This window comes from Rhinopithecus bieti, unplaced genomic scaffold (genome assembly GCF_001698545.2).
Source record: "Rhinopithecus bieti isolate Rb0 unplaced genomic scaffold, ASM169854v2 scaffold_27016, whole genome shotgun sequence".
In the NCBI taxonomy this organism is placed as follows: Eukaryota; Metazoa; Chordata; class Mammalia; order Primates; family Cercopithecidae; genus Rhinopithecus; species Rhinopithecus bieti.
The window spans coordinates 436,131-451,022 of record NW_016812222.1 but is presented as its reverse complement, the minus strand read 5'-3'; the positions used below and the strand labels follow the sequence as shown (position 1 = coordinate 451,022).

Here is a 14,892-nt window from a genome sequence, read left to right as displayed (position 1 = left end):
GGTTCAAGCAATTCTCCTGCCTCAGCCTACCGAGTAGCTGGAATTACAGGCGCACACCACCATACCTGGCTAATTTTTGTGTTTTTGGTAGAGGTGGGGTTTCACCATATAGCCCAGGCTGGTCTCGAACTCCTGGGCTCAAGCAATCCACCTGCCTCAGTCTCCCAAAGTGCTGGGATTACAGGTGTAAGCCACCATGCCTGGTCAAATTGTATATACATTTATATAAAATTGTATTTATATAAAATACATAAGCCCGCTTCCCATATAAGTATATTATATACATATAATTTATATATGTAAAATGTATATATATAAAATACATGAGCCCACTTGCCATATATATGTGTGTGTGTGTGTGTGTGTGTGTGTGTGTGTATGCACCAGGCTTGTGATATAAAGTAAGATTTTGAACCAGCTGATTGCGAATGGACCCTCTTACTTGCTGGGCCACAAGCCCTGAGAGGTCTTTCTTGCTCACCACTGTACTCAAAGCATGCATTGCAGAGTCTGGCACAGGGAATCCATAGTAGTATTGGCTGCCCATGGATGATGAACGGCTGGCCATTCTGGCTTTCGTATTTGCTAGTGACATTTTTCCCCACTCAGGGGTTTAAGTTCTTTCCCTTTGCAGGCCTCCTGGCTCCGCCTCTTGTCATCTTCATGTGCCAAACCTTTCTGAGCCCATGAAGTAAAATGTGCTGTGAGCCAGAATCCTAAGAGTGGGATTAAAAATAAATGAAAATGCATCAAAACAAGTTAACCACAAGAAATGGCTTGCCAGGGTAATTAGGCGTCAGCGCTGGAGGCCAAAGACAGAGCGCCAGACTCTAACCGCCAAGCGCTCCTGCCAGTACCACTACTGTGCAGGGCAGAGAACACCCTAGGCCTGGCCTGAGCCCTTGCTTGAGTCTCCACCACTTCGAGACACAGGCAAGACCCTCCCCACAAAGGTGAGGGAGGATGGGTCCTAACTCCAGTTCTGTCACTTATTGGCTGAAGTGATCCTAGGGAAATCCATGCCTCTCTGAGCCTCAGTTTTCACATCTGTAGTAAGTTGTGAGTAATAGGATCTATCTGTCATTGTCTACATAATGCAGATAATGATGGTACCAACCTCGTAGGCAGAGGTCCCCAAACTTTCTCAATTCATGACACCCTTAGCATCTTAGTAATTTTTCACAGTGTACCAGGCCCCCCAGAAGGTGTCGCCATTGTTTATCAGGTAGTTAGCTTCAAACAACATAATAATCGTTGTTGGCATATTATCTGACAGATGTCATTGTGTTTCCCTCAAAATTTTAGATACGTTGTAGTGCCTTTGTGGGTTTCCTATCGTGCCTCAGGGTGCCTCAGTGCACAGTTTTGAAATTGCGGTCATCAGGTTTTAAAGATGAAATGAGGTTATGTATGTCAAGGACTTAGTGTGATGCCTGGTCTGGAGTAGGAGATCAATAATGCTGGTTGTCCTAAACCATCCTTCAAGTCTTATCCTGAGATCACTTTCTCTCTCGTTCCTTGTGTGTCTCCTCCAACTGCCACAATGACATCTGTCTGATACCGAGCCAACAATACTTCTGGCCTCCTGCTCTTGCCACCTCATGGTTTCCACTTCTGACCTTCCCTCTGGGCACCTCCAGGCCTGTGTCCCCACTTCCATGCAGTGCTGTCTTCTGGCATAGAATCGTCAGTCTCACTTCTTACTCCCTCCCTAAGTCCACACACTTGCCATGATCTCTTTGTATTGGCATATACATCCTTGCCCCTTAGCTTTGGGCTTGACCATGTGACTAACTTTGCCCAATAGCACATGGCAAAAGCAACAATGGGACAGTTCCGAGCCTAAGCCTTAAGAGGCTTCCCATGGTTCCACTTGCTCTCTTCTCCTTTGCCAAGTAAATGTGCCCCAGCCGCCCTGTGATTCCAGGAGGAGGACAAGAGATCTGCAGAGTTGACTCAGAGCCGCAGATCTGCAAACATGAGCAATAATAAATGATTGTTGTTTGAAATGTGGAGTTTTAGAGAGGTCTGGTACACAGTGTTCTTGTGATAATCCAACCTCTCAATCTGTGGCAAATTCAACATGTCTGAGAAGATCTGATTGGATCATTTGGTCACCACCCAAAATGCAGCTCCTCAAAAACCAGTCACTCATGAGCCAATGATCTCTCTCCTGTCCAGTCTGTAGATGGCTGCTTTGGGCTGGGGCACTCATCTCTGCTCCAGGTAGTTGTCCCATGATTATAGGGCATGTGACATAAAGCCTGGTGGCCTGTTTGGAGGAATCATCTCTGGCCTCTTGTGTTCAAGGGGTGTGAATGTGGCAGGCAGGAGTTTCTCTGATTCTCTTGCGTTCTGAAAAGTGACAGCTGAACTAGGAGAAATAGCACATAAGATTTGTCTGCATGTGGCACTCAGAATGATTCTTAAGCTGTAAACGCCAGCATATAAGAAATGTGACATTCCTTACAACTCGATATAGTAACTATTTTGAGCCTCATTATGCCTAACAGGGAAAGGATGAGGCCCGAGTTCACACCGACAGTTTGGCAGAGCTGGAGTTGGAACCCAGATATCCTGGCTCCTTATTACAGTATCCCTTTTCCTGCCCAGTCAATCTTACACTTGGAAGGAACTCCAGGTCCCATCTCCAAGCCAGTAGAGCCCCTACTCCAGTCTCTGATCATCTGGGCTATGCTTCTGTCCTCCATTGACTGAGTGCCCACTGCTTGGAAGAATTCTAAACAACACCTTCCTCCTACTGAATCCCAATCTGCTTCCCTTTGTCCTGTACTCACTGTATATATATATATACAGCTACCGCTGTAGTGATGCAGGTGAACCTGAAAATTAGGGTTCAGTCAGGAAAGGTTCTTGGCTTCATAAAGGAAAGAATTCAAGAGTGAGCCAACAAAGTAAAGTGAAAGCAAAGCAAGTTTATTAGAGCAACAGAGTACGGGAAAATAACTGCTCCATAGACAGAGCAGGGCTACCCCATCAGCACGGTAGCATTCGTGGATTGCTGGCTGACTATATGAATAACTACTTTTTATTATATGCTAAATAAGGGGTGGATTATTCACAAATTTTCAAGAAAAGGGGTGGGGTATTCCACAAACTGGCGGTTCCTCCCCTTTTAAACCATATAAGGTAAGTTTTAGGCATTGTCATGGCATTTGTAAACTGTCATGGCAGTGGTGGGAGTGTCTTTTAGCATGCTAATGAATTATAATTAACATTCCATGAGGAATGAGGGCAACTAGAGGTTGCTTTCATTGCCATCTCGATTTTAGTTGGTTTTGGCTGCCTACTTCATGGCATCCTGTTTGAACAGATCCTGTTTTGATCAGTGGAGTTGTGACTGGGATTGTAACCAGTGCTCAGAGAACAAGCACTGCCGATCTCCTACCTCACTAGCTCTGTCTTCTGGTGCTACAATAAATATACAGTCTTTTCTCTTTAATTTATAAACATTTACTGTAATTTTAAGTTCTATAAATTCTATTGCATTCTTTTTCAAATTCGCCTTTTAAAAAGTGTCTCTTTTGGCGCGTCACAGTGGCTCACGCCTGTAATCCCAGCACTTTGGGAGGCTGAGGCAGGTGGATCACTTGAGGTCGGGAGTTCAAGATCAGCCTGGCCAACATGGTGAAACCCCATCTCTGCTAAAAATACAAAAATTAATTGGGTGTGGTGGCAGGTGCCTATAATTCCAGCTACTCAAGGGGCTGAGGCAGGAGAATTGCTTGAACCTGGGAGGCAGAGGCTGCAGTGAGCCGAGATTGCACCATTGCACTCCGGCCTGGGTGACAAGAGTGAAACTCCTTCTCAAAAAAAAAGAAAAAAAGTGTCTCTTTTTTTGTATGATTTTGTATTCCTTCTTGTATGCCTCTTATTCTTTTCAAAATATTTTTCTTTTGAGAGAGGGTGGAGTGCAGTGGTGCAATCGAAGCTCACTACAGCCTCGACTTATTGGGCTCGAGCAATCCTTCTGACTCAGCCTCCTGAGAAGCTGGTACTACAGGGACGTGCCACCACACCTGGATAATCATTTTATTTTATTTTTTTAAGATATGGGGTTTTGCTATGTTGCCCAGGCTGGTCTCAAACTCCTGGCCTCAAGCAGTCCTCCTGCATTGGCCTCTCAAATTGTTCAGATTACAGGTGTAAGCCACCATACCTGGCCTCAAAATACTTTTAATTATCTTCATCTGAAGTTCTTGGGGGAAGGGGATGAATGGTGTCTGTTGACTCTCATTTATGGTGAATGGCTTCCATGTGTGTTTTGTCTTTTAGATTTTGAGTTCATCTTCAGGGGAGCTCTATCTGAGGATTTTGTGTAGCCAGATTGAGGGCAAGTTTCCACAAACTGGGCTGACTTTGTTTTGCCAGTCAAGTCATTTCACTTCTTTATCTGGGGTCACTATGCTAATTCTTGGTTTGGAGTTTCTAGTGCATGTGAATAGAATAAATTTATACATATATAAATTTGCAATCTTGGTTCACTGCAACCACCTCCTCCTGGGTTCAAGAAATTCTCCTGCTCCAGCCTCCTGAGTAGCTGGAATTACAGGTGCCCACCACCACACCTAGCTAATTTTTGTATTTTTAGTAGATACGGGGTTTCACCATGTTGGCCAGGCTGGTCTCGAACTCCTGGCCTCAGGTGATCTGCCTGTCTCAGCCTCCCAAAGTGCTGGGATTGCAGGTGTGAGCCACCACGCCTGCCCAATAAATTTATATTTTAAAAGACCTATGTGAGAATAGTTTCTACTTATTTTCATCATAGCATTAATTTGTTTCCAATGACTACTAGGATGTCAGCTCCAGGAAAGCAGGGCCTTTATTTCTCTGATTTTGGTTGATAACCCCAGTATCTAGAGCAGAACTTGGAACATAGTAGACATTCAATAAGTGTTTGGTGAAAGACAGAATTGAATACCTGCTTCACAGTGTGATGATGTCAGTGGCATTTGAACCAGAGCAACTCCAACTTGAATAGGGTCTGGGTAAAATGAGGCTGAGACCCACTGGGCTGCATTCCCAGATGGTTAAGCCATTCTAAGTCACAGGATGAGATCAGCACAACATACAGGCCGTGAAGACCTTGCTGATAAAACAATTGCAGTAAAGAAGCCGGCTAAATTTCACCAAAACCAAGACGGCCACAAGAGTGACCTCTGGTTATCCTTACTGCTATACTCCCACCAGCGCCATGACAGGTTACAGATGCCATGGCAACATCAGGAAGTTACCCTACATGGTCTAAAAAGGGGGGACATGAATATTCTACCCCTTGTTTAGCATATAATCAAGAAATAACCATAAAAATGGGCAACCAGCAGCCCTCAAGGCTGCTCTATCTATGGAGTAGCCATTCTTTTATTCCTTTACTTTCCTAATAAACTTGCTTTCATTTTACTGTATGGACACCCCTTGAATGCTTTCTTGCATGAGGTCCAAGAACCTTCCCTTGGGGTCTGGGCTGGGATCCCTTTCCTGTAACGATGGGGAGACTAAATGGTGTGTCAGGACTGTGTTTGCCTGCAAGTAGCAGTGTCCCATTAGAAATGGGGTCTTTTGTCTCATATAGATGCTGTTGCTGATTCGGGGGTGCAATGATATCTAATGACTCTGTGATTTTCTTGGGCTTTGTCTTATGGTTGCAAGATAGTTACTGTAGCTCCAGACATCACATCCACATTCAAGGCAGAGGGAAAAGGGAGAAAATAGGAGCAAAAGGGAAGCAGCAGTGACATTTTCCCTTTTATTAGGAAGGTAAAAGTTTTTCTGGAAGCCTAACAGCAAATTGCTGCTTTGATCTCATTTGCTGGAAATGGGTCACATGGGGATTCCAGAAACAAGGGAACTTGGAAAGTGAGCTTTTCCCTTTATCTAGACTCTATAGATACGTAAATGAGGACAGGGACTTGGGACACCGGTGGAGGTATATGCCAAATGAGACATATACATACTTTATATGTAAAGCACAAAGCAACCCCTTAGAAAAGAGTGCCTATTTTCCTAATAATCATTATTGTTGCCATTTAAAGCTTTGCAGTCTCTGTGATCCTGTTGGCATCACATATTCTTCGCTTCTGGAACCAGCAGGCACCAAGGTACTTGGACCCCTAATGGTCTCCCTCCCTTCCTCCTTGTTCTGTTTAGAGCACTAAAGCCCTTTAAAAAAAAAAAAAGTCAAATTATATTTTTCAATGTGAGCTACTTCCTGCTCTCATTGACTTCATCTTTAGTGTTTTGGCCAGAACCTGCTGCCAGTCTGAAGGAGCTGGGGGAATGTACAAGTCAAAGATCCCTCAGGCACAGAACCAGGTCAGTGTCAAGGTCACTCCCAAGGACACAGAGATGAAAACAGCGGAAGAGCCCAGCCCGAGTCTTGCGCAGACCCTGGAGTGGCTGAGAAAGGAGCTGGTAAGGTTTTCATTTCTTTTCCTTGATGCCCCGACCACATATTTTCCAAGGATCTCTGGTTTTCCCTCCCGGGTCCCCCCTGGGGCAGAGGCTGCAGGCTACGGTATGGACCCTGCAGTCTCCCCTCTGGGACCTGCCACACAATGCACAATTGTGATCTCAGGTGCGGGGATAAGTAGGTCATGGCCTACATAGGAGGCACTGGGTGTGGTGCTGGCCAGACTGGTTTTAGAAAGACACTGAGTCATCAGTGTGTGCCCAGCTCTGCTGCTGTGTGGCTCTAGCAGGGACCTTACCTCTTTGAGCCTCAGTTTCCTTATCACAAAATGGGAATAACACTACTACCAATATCGTATGGGGTATTGTAAGGATTCACTGAAGAGATGCTTGTAATCCTCTTAACGAATACCTGGCACATTGATGTTGGCTATTATAACCCTGACCCAGATGGACATGCGCACACCCAATGTCTTAGCCTGGGTCCTCTAGAAAACAGAGGCTTGGACAAGGATTGAGAAACCAGCACTTTATTTGGAAGTACAAGCCCAGGGTGGTGATAGGGAGGAACATAGGGTGCGGCAGCAGAGGCCAATGCTATGCCAGGCAATTACGCCAGACATTGTATTACCAAGCGGCCTACGGCTTCAGAAGGCGCCTCAAGGAGGCCCAGTGGGTGTCTCAGCAGCTGAGATGTTCTGCAGGGGTTGAAGGAGGAACTGCACACTGGGGGAGAGAGAACGAGAGGAAATTCATCTGCCCAGCGCATTCCTGTCTCTCATTTCCCATTGGCAAGGGCCTCCCCCATGGAGCACTAACTCTTCTGAACCTGTATTATGTTACTTGGTCCCGTGGTTGCTGCTCAGGAACCTTTCATTACGATATTTTCTCCAAGTCCGGAAAAAGAGGAGTGCCCCCAAGTGTGTGGGGACACCTGCCAGGAGAGAGGAGGCAGTTCAGGAAACCTCAGAAGAGGTTTGTTTCTCTATACACCCACTTCTCATTCTGGAGAGAGACAGGATTGTCTGAAAATGACCTTTCTGGGTTGCCAGGCAACAGGTCAGCTGGGACCCAACCCTTTCATCACCCCAGAAGAAGGGCTGACCCAGTAGGGCTTCTCATGAGACCAGGGGATTCCAGCGGCAGGGACTGCAGCTTCCCACAGTCAGCAGGCATCCAGCACTGAGCAGCTGTCTTCCTTATGCTCCCTGAAACTGTGGGTGCCTGGGTGCCTCAACATCACCTCCGTGCTGGGAACCACATTGTGGTCTTACAGTCACATACCCAGAAATGGTGCTGAAGGTTGGACAAAAATATGTGCAGGAGGAAAACCCTAAAATTGAGAAAACACAGAGTGAATGTTTTCTGAGGAAAAAAATGGGCCCAGGACCACTCGCTCTGCAGCCTGAGTTGTCCCAGTGTTCTGAGGGAGGCCAACTACACCTTTACTTCACGTCTTTCCTTTTTTTTTTTTGAGACAGAACCTCACTGTCGCCCAGGCTGGAGTGCAGTGGTGCGATCTTGGCTCACTACAACCTCTGCCTTCTGGGTTCAAGTGATTCCCCTGCCTCGGCCTCCCCAGTAGCTGGAATTACAGGCGCATGCCACCATGGCTGGTTAATTTTTTTGTAGTTTTAGTAGAGACCAGGTTTCACTATGTTGGCCAGGTTGGTCTCGAACTCCTGACCTCAGGCAATCTGCCCACCTCAGCCTCTCAAAGTGCTGGGATTACAGATGAGAGCCACTGTGCCCGGCCTCAAGTCTCTCTTTCTAGCTACCTATTCTCTTGGCAGTGTTACTCATGCTTGGGTAGAGGATGCAGACTTGGTCGTCTCACTTGTAATCAGCTTGTCACAAAAATGAAAACGCTATTTTTAGTGGGGAAATAATGTTCATAAGTATCTCTTGCAAAGAGAGACAGAGAAAGAGAGAGGCTGAGAATCTGTATATCTAACCATGTGTTGCCCCGACCAGCTTCGGAAGGAAAACGGAAGCATTTGCGGTGGTTGCCTCTGGGGAAGGATGGTTGAGTTGAGGGATAAAGTAAGGTGGGTGGGAGAGACTTTTAAATATATGTCCTTTTGTAGCTTTTAAGTTTTCTATCATGTATGAAGGATTACTTAGTCAGAAAATAGAATTTTAGCATTTTTAAAGAGAAAGCAAATTTTAGGAGCTGAGTTGGGAGGATCGCATGAGCCCAGGAGTCTGAGACCAGCCTGAGCAACAGGGCAAGACCCTGCCTCTACAAAAAGTACAAAATTTAGCCGGGCGTGGTGGTGTGCACCTGGAGTCCCAGCTACTCGGGAGGCTGAGGTGGGAGGATCAGTTGAGGCAGGAGCTCAAGGCTGCAGTGAGCCGTTATCGCCCCACTGCACTCCAGCCTGGGCAACAGAGTGAGACCCCGCCTCAAAAATAAATAAACAAATAAACAGAAAGAAAAAGAGAGAAAATGTATTGGAAAATTTTCCCAGGGAAAAATGGGAGAAAGAATGGAACTGGTTGAAGATGATAGTATAGTTGTAATGCAGCAGTTCTGAAACTTTTGGGTCTTAGGACCCCTTTATGCCCAGAAAATTATTAAGGCCACCAAAAAGCTTTTGTTTATGTGAGTTATATAGAACAATACTGACTGAATTAGAAGCCAAAGCTGAGACATTTTAATATATTTACTAATGCATTCTAAAATAATAACAAACTCATAATATGTTAATAAAACATTACTCATTCAAAATCACTGTATTTTTCAAAGCAAATATTTAGTGGGAAGAGTAGCCCCATTTTACATTGTTGCAAATTGCTTTAATGTCTGTCTTAATAGAACACAGCTGGATTCTCATAGTGGCTCCTGCATTCAGTCTGTTGAGATATTACATGTCATTAGCTTCTGGAAAACTCCACGGTATGCTCACAAGAAAATGAAAGCAAAAAAAGGAAAATAATATCTTGGTATTGTAATCAAAGTAGTTTTGACCTCGCTGACCCCTTGAAAGAATTTTCCCATGGGCAAATTCATTCAGTCCTCATGAAAGCCTTGAAAAGTAAGCAATTTGCTTTCTGCTTTGCAGAGCAAGAAACTGAGGCATTGGTGGATACAGCTTCTGTGAGGTTGTGCGAATCACAAGTGGGCTTGTCTCTGATGAGACAGAGAGGGAAGGGGCTTGATGGGGAAACATCCAGGGCTCCGCGCATCCCTTCACAGGCTCCTTCTCTCTCCTAGTCTGAGATGCAGATTCAAGACCAGAGGCTCCTGCTCACACTGAGGCATCTTCACAGTGTCCTGGAGGAGCTGCGTGCTGACAGCGCCCACTGGGAGGACACCAGGTCCAGCGGAGGGACATCCCCCATCAGAGCTCGAGCAGGCTCTGAAGGCAGGGGCTGCCAGCCTGTTTGCTCAAGGAGTCTGGCCCAGCTCCTCCGAGGAGAAGAGAGCAGACGAAGCTCTCTCCCTTAACTGGACAGAGATGACACTGCGCTTTAACACTCTCACCATTAGTCTAACCTTTCACTGTGATGTTTTAGGGGCAGAGTGTTGGAATGGGAATCAGAAAGCCAGGGCTCTGGGTTCACTTCTGCCCTCATCTGCTGTGCGTCCCTGAATCTGTCACTCAACTTCTCTGTGTCTCTGGTTCTTTTTCTGTCACTTGGGATTTCTTGGTGAGGCACACATAAGGTATTGGATGTGAACACACTTTTCAACTGAAAACACAAATGTGCTCTAGTGCTCTGGCAAGCACCATGGCAGTAACCCTATCCTTGGAAATTTCTCACAAGGCAATTGTTAAAACAAAGAACTAGATGTGCAGTAATGTTTACCAAGTGTTGCCATGGTGAAAATTCCAAACCCTGTGTAGTGACTTAGTGGCTGTTTTCTGTCTTCCCAGGAAGCCTTCCCATTCCCCTTCATCTGATAACATATTAAGCCCTGTAAACACCCTGGCCATAAGCACGGGTATATTACCAGGCCTGGCCAATGATATAATTCATGGTTGCCCTAAAAAGATGATTGGCCCAATGGATGGGCATGTGAACCAACAGAGCCAATCACCGACCTTCCCTGAGATTGCTACCTGGATGCTCTTTCTATTACACTTAGAAGACTGAGGCTGCTGGTGGCCATGTTCCTACCAGGTAAAGAAGAACTGTCTGCAGTAGAAAGGAAAGAGGCTAATCTCCAAAGAGAAGTAGAGAGAGGGCTCCACAGCAGTTGGACAGAGAGGAAGAGCGCTGGCTCTTTTTGATCCCTGGTTTTAGTTCCTAGTTTTGTGAGTTACTCCTGCACTCTTTCCAGTGACCAAAGCCAGTCAATTTCACCCCCCACCACAGCCACACACATCAATTTGTTTTTGTTTAAGCTGATTTGAGCAGTTTCCCTTATTTGCAGCTAGAATGGTCCTGAGGAATACGATCCAGATGTTCAAAGAATCACAGAGGAGAAATCAATAAGGAAATGGCATTTCATTCAATGAGGGTTTGTGACAACAACCTCCATAACAGCAGGCAACCAGGCTTGTGATATAGCAGAGACACTCAGTTTTGTGGGGTGCTGCAGTCATAACTGAAAAATTACATCTGCCTATAAGAAAGACTAAAACAGAAAATGTGAAAATAAGAAAGTCATGGTGTTAAGATGGTCTGATGATTAGTAGGCCTTTTGTTTTGAAAATCTACCTGTGTGTTGCTAGGACATTGTTTTATGACTTTGAAAAGTAAATCGATTGCATGTAGAGGCAGAGTGGAGGGGGTGCATTCTAAGAATAATGCTTGTAGTCAGATCCACCTGTGATTTTTATATTTGATAATATAAATGATAGCTGCTCTGTGATGCTGGGGCTGGGTTCCTGCAAACTACCTTTTGGTGTTACCAGCTGCTCCCTGTTAGAGTTTATTAGGCTTTGCCAATATACAGGGTGGAGTTAGACTACAAGTCTAGAGGAGAGAAAAGGGACTTGCTCCTTCTTCTTGTTTCCCTGTGGGCCTCCTGTTCTTATGAGCATCCCCCAGCAATGTTTCTTCACTACAGGCAGCAGTTCCTTCATGAAGCACCAGACTTCTCCAGGATCCCAGTTCCAGACTCCCTGGGCCCCTTCCAGGAGCTCAGAGACATTAGCTTCAGATGTCAGTCCCTCTTCCCTTGAAGTGTGGGTCCCTGCCTTACCTACCTGGCCCTTCCCTGAGCTCAGCGACACCAGCCCCAGCTGAGCTGAGTTCCTTTCTCAGATAGCTGAATTTAAGCTCCAGGGAATTCCTCCTCTAAGTTTTAAAGTTTTGATAGTTTCTGCCTCTTTTCTTTGTTCCCTCAGGCCTGGAGGTGGCAGATGCTTCCTGCAATTTCTACCTTAAAGTTCTTTTTATAAGCTTTCAGTCACCCAGTTAACAACTTTATACCTAGTTAGCAATTCTTTATATTAAATTTTCTGTGTTAAAATAACTGGTGTGGTTTCTGTCTCCTACCTGTCCCAGACTGACACAGCTTTTCGCCGTTATTACCAGTTGCCACTGTAACCATTCTTGGTTACACTGGAAAGGCTAATGAATGGCACCTTATTATTGCTGCATGATTATGTTCTGACTTGTGAAACTATGACTGTTACAAATGGACAAGCTGACTAGCCACTATCATCTTGAGAGATATCTGCCTGGCCATGTAAAGTAGAAATGACATTGGTCTCCCCTGCCCAATGCTAATCACTATCACCCTCTGTCTCTCCCTGCTTTCCACATTTGGGCCCAAAGACCAAAAACCCCTGCCAACCCCTCCATCTACAATCTGGGAAGATAGATCTAGAGCCCCGGAACCTGCCCTTCTGGTGGGATATTTGTTGTTCTCCAAGACCCTACATTCGGAACCAATGTTCACTTCCTGATCCTGCGTCAGAGAAAGCCAAGGCTGAGCCCAGATGCTGGACAAAGAGTTGGAATGGAAATGACATCTTCAGCGTTGGTCCTGGAGGGCTGGGTTGGAAATCATGGCCATGCAGGAAAGTGAGCACCAGAGGGAGCATGTGGATCTTGGTCTCAGGAAAATCCAGGGTTTTCTCTGTTAAGGCAGCAAAAACAGGACTGCACACCTAAGTCTGGCATCCAGGATGAGGAGAGGAGGGCACAGAGATGGAAAAAGGATTCATGAGGTCAGAAACTAAAAATTTAGGAGCAAGAAGAATGGTTCAAGATGTGAAACCTAGAGTGGGTCAGGGCAGGCAAGGCAGGGCTTACTTATACTGTGACTGATTAGAAATGATCTAATCTCTCACACCTTTACATGAGAGCCAGCTTCCAGTCCTGGGTCAGCTGTGACACCTTACGGAGCCCATGTGTTGTGGTGTATATTGGTGTGTAACAAACTGCCTCCAAACTTAAACACAGCAATCCCTTTATTATTGCAACAGCCATTTATTATTGTTGTAAATTATGTTTCCCATAGTTCTGGGCTCAGCTGAGCGGTTCTTGGCTTTGGGTCTCTCAAATGATTGCAGTCAGGTGGTATCTCAAAGGCTGATTTGTTCCCCTCTGGCAGGTGATGCTGGCCTTAGCTGAGGCTGTCAGCTGGAACGCCTATACGTGACCCTCCAGGTGGCCAGGCTTCCTCATAGTATTGTGTCAAGGGTTGGGCTTTACTTTCTGGTCTTTCTGCATCTTTTCAGGTCCACTCCCACTGCTAAAGATTTTACTCTCCTATTTCTTTAAGGCGCAGTTTATAGAGAGGGAATCTGGTCAGCTTAACTTTTGACACCCATCATCATACATAGGTAATTAAAAGGGAGGACTTTGACATCAGGCTGCCTGGGTTTGAATACTAGATCTGCATCTTATCAGCTCTCTAACCTTGGGCATGTAACATAAGTTTTCTGTGCTTCAGTTTGTTCTTCTAGAAAGTGGGGATAATAGAAATTACCGCATAGGACTATTGAGCAAATGCAATGAGTCAACATGTTCCTGGCACATAAGCAGTGCTCAGTAAATCTTAGCAATTATTATTAATAATGACAGCTACCATTTTATTTTATTTTATTTTATTTTATTTTACTCTTAAGTTCCAGGATACAAGTACAGAACGTGTAGGTTTGTTACGTAGGTATACATGTGCCATGGTGGTGTACTGCACCTATCAACCCGTCATCTAGGTTTTGAGCCCCATGTGCATTAGCTATTTGTCCTAATACTCTCCCTCCCCTTGCCCCCCACCACCGACTGGCTCTGGTGTGTGTTATTCCCCTCCCTGCACCCATGTATTCTCACTGTTTAATTCCCAGTTACGAATGAGAACATGCAGTGTTTGGTTTTCTGTTCCTGTGTTAGTTTGCTGAGGATGATGGCTTCTAGCTTCATCCATGTCCCTGCAAAGGACATGATCTCATTTGATTTTCTGGCTGCATAGCACTCCACTGTGTATATGTACCACATTTTCTTTATCCAGTCTATCATTGATGTGCATTTGGGTTGGTTCCATGTCTTTGCTGCTGTAAATAGTGCCACAATAGACAGTACCTTTACCTTTTTTTTTTTTTCTTTGACATGGAGTTTCGCTCTTGTTGCCCAGGCTGGTATGCAATGGCACGATCTCAGCTCACCACAACCACTACCACCTATGTTCAAGCAATTCTCCTGCCTCTGCCTCCCAAGTAGCTGGAATTACAGGCATGCGCCACCACGCCCAGCTAATATTGTATTTTTGGTAGAGACAGGGTTTCTCTGTGTTGGTCAGACTGGTCTCAAATTCCTGACCTCAGGTGATCTGTCCGCCTTGGCCTCCCAAAGTGCTGGGATTACAGGCGTGAGCCACTGCGCCTGTCTGATAGCTACCATTTTTAAAGTCAGGATAGTTTAGTGATTGTAAATACAGCCTGGAGCCTCATTGCCTGTGTTCAAATCCCAGCTCTACAATATACTGATTGTGTGCCCTTGGGCAAGTCATTAAACTCTCTATGCCTTGGTTTTATCATCTGTAGAATGGGGAAAATAGTATTGCCTATCTCCTGGAGTTTTTGTGAGGAATAAATGAGTTAATACATGGAAAACACAACAGTGCTTGTCATCTAACAACTATGTGTCATGTAAGCTATTCATCGTCATTATCAATCATCTGCCCTAACTACCAGCACCACACAAGGCACTGTAAAGATCTTATTGCACTAAACACACTCAACATCTCTGCAAGGATGATATTAAAACTCCATTTTATGGATGAAAGAACTGAAGTTCAGTTGAGCTAAGTTGCCCAAGAAAAAGCACAATGAGTAAATGGCAGTAGTGGTACTGAATCTCAGGTCTATCTCCTGTCTAAGCAGAGCTCTTACTATGATATGATGTTGCTCTTCTGATCAGCCACAGTAGGGGAGGGGTGCCATGAAGAGAAGAAGCAGTGATGTCAGGCTCATAGGATCCCTACTCCCTCCTTCTGGCAGGGTCTGGTGCAAGACAATCTCTAATGTGTGTGAAGGCAACTCTAGAACAATACCTCTGTTA

General features: G+C 45.2%; 1 protein-coding gene across 1 annotated transcript; it reads left to right on the top strand.

Annotated features, from left to right (window-relative positions):
- Window positions 1–6,075: 6,075 nt before the first annotated feature.
- Window positions 6,076–11,055, top strand: CUNH20orf202 (chromosome unknown C20orf202 homolog). Its single transcript, XM_017895695.1, has 3 exons — window positions 6,076–6,119; window positions 6,255–6,432; window positions 9,647–11,055. The coding sequence occupies exons 2-3, from the start codon at window positions 6,298–6,300 to the stop codon at window positions 9,878–9,880; spliced, it is 369 nt and encodes a 122-aa protein (XP_017751184.1). The 5' UTR covers window positions 6,076–6,119; window positions 6,255–6,297; the 3' UTR covers window positions 9,881–11,055.
- The last annotated feature ends 3,837 nt before the right edge of the window (window positions 11,056–14,892 follow it).